Here is a 9,673-nt window from a genome sequence, read left to right on the forward strand (position 1 = left end):
GCTATGTCTATAATGTATGTGATTTTATTGTGTTTGTCAATGAGTGTGATGTCTGGTCTGTTGTGGTAAATTGTTTTATCTGTGATTATGGCTGTTGTTGTACATTTTGTGCATGTTGTTTTCCAATACTGTCTGTAGAATGTATTTGTAGTATGGTTCATGGATGTCTAATAATTTGCATTTGTTTGCAAGCTATTGGTATATTATATTTGCTACTTGATTATGTATATATAAATAATCTACCTGTGCCAACCAAAAGTGATGTGTTGTATAGTTTCTGGCATGATGTGACATTTTCTGCATGTGTCATTTGTGAGTGTTGTATCTTTCAGTATGTGTTTTCTATAGTTTTTAGTATTTATGACCTGATCTTATATGGCAATCACAAACCCTTGTCTCCCAAAGAGGCATCTCCAAACTAACCAACTATTTCATGCAGTTTTGTCAACAAAATCCTGAGCCAGGTTATAGCGATGCCTGCCATGGAGTGCCTTTTGAACCCACAATTACTTAATGTTGTCTATGCTTTTTATATGTTGTGTCATGTCCATATGTTGTGAGTGTAAGTTTAATGGTGTGTTATTTAAGTCTGCTAGAGTTACTGCTTTATGTAAGTACTAGCTGTTACCCGCAACTTCGCCCACGAGGATTTTGCAAACAAACCCCATTTATATTCAGTATTTCAACAACCATAGTAATTGTTATATAACACCTACCGTTGAGAATGATAAGAATTGCTGAGAATCAAATGAACTATTTTCAATTTGATCAATTTTCTGGAATGTTTACAGTTATTCTATAATTGAACCAATATGCAATAACAAATTCGAATTTAAAACGATTCAAACATTTTTAAAATCGAAATAGATAAAAATATTTATAACAATGTCTGAAATGTTATAAATTTAATATACCTAAGTACTCGATGAAGACTAAATCCTTTCCCTCTCCCCCAAGGGGGAATTTCGAAATATCCCTTCTTAGTGTGCATTGCCATGGCATACCCTACTACAACGCAGATAAAAACAAAACAAAAATCGCATCTAAAATAGTACAGTAGATAGAAGCTGTTCTTCCAGTTAAGCCTTAATGCTCTCCCTCTCTCCCCACGGGGGAATTTCTAAAAATCCCTTCTTAGTGTGCGTTTTCATGACGTACCTGTGTACCAAATTTCACCTCTTTAGGTTCAGCGGTTTGCTCTGGGCAATGATGAATCAGTGAGTGAGTCATTCAGTCAGGACAAGCAATTTTATATATATAGATAATGTTTCTGCTTTTTTGTTGAAAAACTCTTGCAGTGTGTGTATTTGTTTAAAGTGAAGGTTTACTATGTCAATCAGGCCATGTCCACCATCTTTACTCCATGGAAGGGTTTTATTATTATTATTATAAATTAATTAATAAAAGCTTAAAAGGCTGTAAAACCATACAGATACTAATAATTATAATTCCAAAAAATTATAAATTATAAAACAAACATTAAAAATATATCATCATGATAAAATTCATTCATTCATTCATTTTTGAACTACCACGAACAGATTCCATATTAACTTTTGGTTTTTTGAAGCCCCAAATCCTCAGTTGTAAGTATTCATTTTACTACTGAAAAGAAATTTCAATTGATCATTAAAGCAGAAATGTCTCATCTTCTTCAATGTGATGCAGCATTTCTGCACTGTGTGAGACAAACTTGATGTGTTTTGATAGAAGTTAATTCCTCAACCAATTCTGTAAGTTTTCTGATTAAAACTCTATATGCTTTCAAACTTGTAAAGTTCTTTTTTGAGCCACCAAGTGTATCAAATTACTTTTATATGTATATAATTAATAATAGAACATCAGAGGCCCTGTTTAGCATGATGGAAAGCATCAGTGGTAATAAAATGGCATTCTAGTGATAAATTCTGCTTCTTGATAACTGTGTACAGATATGGAGGCAAGACAGCAGTTACAGATGAGTTTAGTTATTAAGCAACATACTACTTTTGCTAGAGGTGTAATGGTCATAGACTTTCAGTATGTGTGAATTCTCTTAGTAGAGATATGACACATGCTTAAAGCCTATAATATAGTGATAAAATCCTTTGACACACTGTGGTACCTCTCATCTCCAATTTTTCAAGAACCATTTTCACTCAGGATAACACCCAGTCATATAAAGCTCATATTTCCTGAGTGCATTTGCAAAGTTGAATTCCTTCCTTGGCCAGCCAGATCATCAGATCTTTCTCCAATTGAAAAAGTTTGGGACATATTGGGACATCAATTATAATCATCCCAGAACAACAGTAATCATGAAAACAGGTCCATATGTTGAGATAAAAATATATAGCAAAATCTGTCACAGAACAGCATAAACCTTAGATTTAGTGTCTTGCCATGTATATAAATACATTGCCGCTAGGGGTGGTTATACAAAATCAAGCTGTGCCATTTTCAATGTTACTGTCATGAAATAAATTAGTCATTTCACTTTGAAATTTTAATCAGTTTTTTTCTGTCATCTTCTTTTACATACTTGCAAAATTTCATTATGATAGTGCACTTTCTTTTAGGTGATCTTATCTATTAGTCATACCATTAGTCATATTGTACCTAGACTGTAACTTATTACAGCCTAGGTATTTAAAATATTAATAGTTATATCTGTATTATTAAACTTAGTAAAATGTTATGTAATCAATATGTTTCATGTTATTTATCAACTAAGTTACATTATATATTTTGTATATACAGTGGTACCTCAGGATACGAAATTAATCCATTCCAAAACTGAGATCGTATCATAAAATGTCGTAAGGTGAATCATTTTTCCCCATACGATTACATGTAAAACCAAATAATTCGTTCCAACAAGAAAAACACTCTCAAATTAAAGTTAAGTAGTACATTAAAAAAATAACTATAGTAAGGAAAACACTGAAAAATGTGTTTTGTAGTTGTAAATGTATAAATAACCATAATAGAATAATAATTGATAAAAAAGAATGTAATTTTATTTGCACTTTACCTTTGAGGATAGACAATGGTGGAGGTGTAAACTGGTGGCAGAAGAGAGGGAGAAGGGAAATGATACTAAAACTTAACTTACATAGCATAATGTAACAATACCTTAAAAATAACTCAGAAAAGATTTTTAAAAAATATTGTTGTTTTATATATATATATATTATTTTTTAAATTTTTATTCACTGCTATTTGCTTTCTTTCCTTCACTTCCACCAGCACTTTCACTGGATAGAGGTCGCTTGGTAAAATGACTTAGGCAAATGTCATTAAACTGAGCAGCAATACGGCCAGTGTGAACCTTTACGGGATGTTTCTTTTCAATAAAATCAGTCACTTTCTGATAATACCTCAAGATTTCCTTTATCAAGCGAGATCCTTCCACGATGAAGCAAACACACGAACTGAGACTGATGAACAGAAGTGAATAAAAAAAAGGCACTGTGAACTAATGTAACATTGTATGATGAGTTTTTGTTCTTATTGTGGAGAAAGAATATGTTCAAATTTCATGTCATATCCTGAAAATTTTGTATGCTGGGGCGTTCGTATCCTGAGGTACTGTACCACTGTATTATATATTAATAGTAATAAATTTTAAATATTTAAAGTATAATAATAATACCATTTTTTTAGTTCCATTCTTTGTATCACTACAATTTGCACAAGTCTGAAGTAAAATTAGTACATTTAAGACACTTTGCATAACTTGAAGAGTGATGACCTTATTTTGTTTATCTGAAATTTCCAAAGTAATTAAATAAATTTAAGTTTTATATTCTTTCATACACAAATAACATATATAATAATCAAAACATAATAATATGGCTTGGCATAAAGTGAATATTTGCTGTGCTATGCATGGTGTATTTTTTTATCTTGAGACATTGAAATAACTTAATTGGATCTCATTATTTTGGAAAAAGGTATAGACAAAACTTGTAGGGTGTTGAGGGGCCAATCAATTGGTGACCTCAGATGTGACCTTGACCTTCAAGATTATTTGGAGGTCAAGTCTGTTTTTTTTTTCAATGGAAACATATATTTTTGACCCCGCAAATGGAAAGAGCAGGAAATTTCACAACCGGATGTACAGTACCTTTGACCTTATTGTCTAGGTCAAAGGTCAAGATTATTTTAAGATTAAAATTATAAGCTTTTTCTAATGGGAAACCATACTTTTTATTACTGGAATAGGCAGGGAGGTAAAAGTTACATTTACATGGAAACAATGGGAAATTTCACAAATCAGCCATGACCTAGAGTACCCCAAATTTGACCTCTGAAGATCATCTCAAGCGTGATAATTGTAAGTGCAGCTCAATAAATGCATTAAAGTTGAAGAGCATCATTTTGAACATTTGTTATAAAATTTTGCCCCAAAACTAACATCTCAAACAATGATAAGAATTACAGTAACTCACCGAAAACAAGCACCACGACAGTGAGAGGCAAGAAGATTCACTGAAAGTAAGCACCTCAAATGTCTCAAGTTAAAAAATACACCCTGTATAGTATATAATCATTTTCATTATATTAATATACAGTGATCTCTCATACTTCAAACACTAAATTTGATAAAAATTTGCTTCAGAGTTCAAACAATGCTTCAAAATTTGAACTCTGCACACAGTGAAAAATGTGCTTTAAGCATAAATGCAATCTGTTGTGCATCCAAGTTCCAAGTTAGCTCTCATGTTATGCTCGTATGTTTTCAGTGCTTTCTTTCACTTTACCTGAATGAATGTCTGACGTTCATGTTTTTGCATTGAAAACTTCAGCTACAATCTCGCTATTATCATCTCAATTCACTTAAAAATGCATTTAAAAAATTATTTCCAATACCAGTTCAAACTGATAGGTTTAAAATTGATAGTTTAAAACTGACCAGTTTAAAATTGATAAATTTTATTTATTTTTCTGTCTCATTGTTCAATGTATAAACTCATTTTAAAAATTTTGTTACTTCTTTGTTGAAGTGAGCTTTCAAATTAATTCAGTTACGATATTTTACATCATATAAGACAAATTCTATCCAAAAAAACAAGGCTCAAAAATCACACAGCATCTTATATGCAAGTTGCAATCTCTCGTAGGCTAATGAATTTCCCAAAAGATCTTCAGTAAGCTAAATTCATCATACGAGTACATATCCAACTCTTCAAAGTTAAGCAGTAACCTTTTCTTAACACTTATAAATGTTAATATCTATTTATGGCATACTCTGCAACAATTATCTTATATGGAATTGCTTAAATTTACTAAATAATTTTTTCTAAATATTCTATGCTAAAATGGGGGGTGCATGTTAGATGCCATAAAATATGGTGTGTCTTTTAAAATTATTATTGTATGCCTGTACATCTGCAGTTTTACATCAGTCATTAAAAATACCAAACTGTTTTAAAAAATGCACATTCTAATAATGAAAATCATGTCATTTTAGTTTTTGTTACTGTTGTTTGATAAAACCGACAATTCTTTCAAAAAAACTTAATGATTAGCAAAAATGGTTCCTTATCATTTGATAAATCTAAACACAATTTCTTGCATTTTGCAGTGTACTTTAGTTGATTTCAAGCTGGGCCATAGCATTAGAAGTAATTGATTCTTTCAAATATAAGTGAATTGAAACTCAAAAATTATAAAATTATATTTACAATATGTCATTGACAAAATTTACTCAATAACATTATCTGTGACAGACAATGGTTTCTATCACAAGTTAAATATACTAATTTTGTCAGAAGATATAAGTCCATTTTAAAGATTGACAAAATTGACAGGCTAGATTATGTTGATGCAACAATGAGAACTTAAAAATATATACAGTAAAAACTGCTTAGGCGACCACCTGCATTCGACGGGCACCTGTCAAAACGGGCAAAAATTTCTGGCACGGAATAGTTTATCCATAGAGTCTTCGTATAAGTTACCTGTATTAAACGACCACCTGTGTAACGCGACCGCGGGCATCGATTTTTGGTCCGAAACAACATACAACACCTGTAATAAGCGACCACTTTCGCGAATGTATCTGGTCTAAACTATTGTAAGAACCCATCTCAACAACGTTTCCACCTCCTAATATAATGAATTAGTCTAAACTCTCGTTCGAACCCATCCCGGGCACTTCTCCCACCCTTGAAATTAGGTGCAGGTGTTAATAAATTAGTCTAGCAACAAAGGAAATTCATTTCAGTTTGTTGGAAAATGTCCGAAATGCAAAGTGCTGTCGTTAGAAGATCGTATTAAAGTTATCACAACAGCAATTAGCGGCGAAGTTTAACTGTGGGAAAACAAAATTTATTTTACCCTAGACCTACAGTATTTTCCTTGGGGGTGTAAAATATTGTACACGATACAATTAATCGGCTGATCTCATCGTTTGATAAAATCTATTTTTATTTATTTATTTTGAAGCTCATATACAGTACACGTGCGATAAATAGTTTCTGTATCAACCTACCTTATTTCCACGATATTTTTAGAAAAATAATATCCAAGTAATTTTCGCAGGCAAAATATTCAAAAAACAATAAACGCATTAATGCAAAAATCAGTTTTACTTCCTTTTTCGATTCCGCGATTGTAATGAAATCGTATAATGAGAAAAAATAATAAAATCGTTTTATTATTAATTAATAATTTTTCTTATTGTACTTAATTAATTAAGAAAATATTAAATATTAAAAAATACAGTATTTTTAAAGTTAAAATAAGATTAAACTAACGAAAACCAAAAGCAAAGTGATGGAGAGATAGGACGCGCTTGTATATTGATGACGTAATACACGTAACTGAGGAGCGAACGAAAAGAACCGAGTCGAATTAATTAAGTCGGAAAAAAGAAAGTGTGCATTATAATCGAGAAAATGCGAGTATTGTATTAATCTTTAAAATATTGGTGTTAAATCTGTCTTATAATATCATGACGACTCCTGTAAATCGGGTTATCCGATAAGAATAAAATACAATACCAATATAGCCCTATCGTTGAAAAAATTTGCTTATTTTTGCTCACCTCGAGTTTTGCGTAGTAGAAATGGCTAAAAAGTGCGCAAAATACATATGGAAATACGGTATTACAACACCACCTGTATTGGACGACCACCTGTCTAAAAGACCATTTTTTGAAGGAACCGTGGGTGGTCGCCATAGACAGGTTTTACTGTATTTCAGATTCAGGACAACTGAGCAAATTATAAGGTGATGAAACAATCTTTATGAAAAATAAACTCCTTATATATATACAGTATATACACACTGGATGTGGCATAAAGAGTGGATAATCCGTTATTTGCAGATAGGAGACATCATGACTGTTCAGAAAATTAAACATTGTGTTTAGTAAAAGTGTCATAGTTTGAGTTATTGGACATTTCCTATTTTTTTTGGAAAATGGACTCCCTCGTTCACATTTTTCAATGTCATGGTCACAAATCAAGGATTTTTCTCAATCTGTTTTTGAATACTAGTGTTGGATACATGTTCTATCAAACATAAACTGTCATTTTAGTGTCATAGACTTGGTTATTTTTAGAACAAAAAATAATTCAGAATTTTTGTTTCATTTTTTTATGTAAAAAAAAGTACTGTAACCTGTGTGACAAACAAAAATTTAACTGTACTGTGTGACAAACAAAAATGTAAAAAAACAAAACAAAAATTCTGAATTATTTTTTGTTCTAAAAAAACCAAGTCTATAATACAAAAATGGCAGTTTACATTTGACAGAACATGTATCCAAAACTAGTATTCAAAAACAGACAGGGAAAAATCCTTGATTTGTGATCATGACATTGAAAAATGTGAATGAAGGAGTCCATTTTCCAAAAAAATAGAAAATGTCCAATAACTCAAAACCTATGATGCTTTTACTAAACACAATGTTTAATTTTCTGAACAGTCACATGATGTCCCGTATCCACAGGTAACAGATTATCCACTCTTTATGCCATACCCTGTATATATATTATTAAAAATTATAATATATTTAATGTAAATTATAACTTAATTTACCTGGTGAAAGTAGTAGTGATGATGACTTGCAATCATTCAAAAATTCTAATAAAAAATTTTTAACTATAGTCAAAAAATTAATGCCATACACTTGATTTCCAATAATACTCTCAGTCTCAGGAAAAACTGTTAAATTTGGATGAATATTAAATTGATCTTTGATAGGTGAATTCAAACCACCATTCCTATAAAATGGATTACAATTACTTTCTATTGATTTATTGGAGTGTAAAAAGTTTCTTTCACTGATTGAATCATTTTCACCTGTCAGAGTAGCTTCTAAAAAGGCTTCTAACTTCAACAATATTGCAATCTTTCTTTTTGTCATTGCTTTAGATATATTTTTCATTGAAATTTCAATAATATTTTCTAATACTTTACTACAAGTTCGTGTTGTTAAAGATGGAAAATATTTCAGTAGTAAATCAAGAAAATTTAGAGAATCATCTTGAATACTACTAATAATGTGTGTAGCCGTACAATTTAAATATGATTTTAAAGTGCTAAAAAAAGGAGCAATACGATCAGGAGTACAATGTTTAAATATTACTTCTAATGTTTTTAATGTCAATTTTCTCATAACATCATCTTTATCAACAATTGTTTCAGTTATTTTTTCAACTAGGACAGAAAGTGAAGCAATTATAATTTCAGGGTAATCAGAAAGCAATTCTTTTAATCCTGTAAAAGCTTCAATTCGAACAGAAGAATTGTGATGTCTTAGACGAATCAATAATTCCTGGAAAAATTAAAAATTCACCATTAATTTGTAGTAATAACTTTCTGAATTTATAATTTATAAAATTTATTTTTATCTTTATTAATTAAGAATGTAAATACATAGTGAATATTGTACAGAAGTGAATAAAAACTATTTTGATCACATGAACTGGGGTTGCCACAGACCTCTTACAAGATAAAAGCTCCTAAATTTTTGGTAAATCCTCCTTTTAATTGTTAATTGCACTTAAAATTTGACATGCAATTAAATGTGGATTATCAATAAAGAAATAACAAGTAACAAATACTCTCTGCTATGATTCCAGTTTTCCCTTTTCTGAACATATCTATATTTTTAAAACTGAAACACGATGAAACAAGGTGTGTAACAGTGGACATTTTTACATTACTTGCATGCTATGCAAGGCAGCAAAGTAACTTTAAACTGTCTCGTAATGAGGCTGCAGTGACCCATCTATATGACCAAAATTGCATGATCTCTCTACCACCCATTTCATTTTATTGGTTTTTTTTGTAATATCTGTATATTAATTTCTTAAAATAATACACAGTCAAATTTTATTTATTCAAATTGTGGATAAATCAAACTATTATTCCTCCTGAAATTTGCATTTAAATTAGTGTTAACAAAAGTTAATTCAAAATTTTTAAGTTAAATTTAGATAATTCAAAATTTTGAATTTAAATAACATAACTTCCAGTTTGCACCAGAAGTTCATATACAGTGGGTGATTGGTTAAAGAACATAATCCATTCCAAGACTGTTCACTATCTGAATTGTTTGTTAACCGATTATCAGTTGACCATAGATTTTTATGGGAATTTGATTAATCCATTCTGGAGTCCCCCAAAAATAAAAAATTATATACTTTCTTACTACATTTATTTATATTCCTTGGGG

The 9,673-nt window shown here is 30.6% G+C and overlaps 1 protein-coding gene across 1 annotated transcript in view; it reads right to left on the minus strand.

The window, feature by feature from the left end:
* The window catches only part of LOC111638601 (testis-expressed protein 10 homolog), a 42,921-nt gene that overhangs the window by 14,522 nt on the left and 18,726 nt on the right, over positions 1–9,673 (minus strand). The window contains exons 4-5 of the mRNA XM_023384336.1: positions 8,032–8,770; positions 3,635–3,747 (exon numbers count right to left, since the gene is read on the minus strand). Of these exons, the coding sequence (XP_023240104.1) occupies positions 3,635–3,747; positions 8,032–8,770 (852 nt within the window). The remainder of the gene's footprint in view (positions 1–3,634; positions 3,748–8,031; positions 8,771–9,673) is intronic.

Source organism: Centruroides sculpturatus, unplaced genomic scaffold, assembly GCF_000671375.1.
Source record: "Centruroides sculpturatus isolate CEXI.00-Female unplaced genomic scaffold, Cexi_2.0 scaffold801, whole genome shotgun sequence".
Taxonomy (NCBI): domain Eukaryota; kingdom Metazoa; phylum Arthropoda; class Arachnida; order Scorpiones; family Buthidae; genus Centruroides; species Centruroides sculpturatus.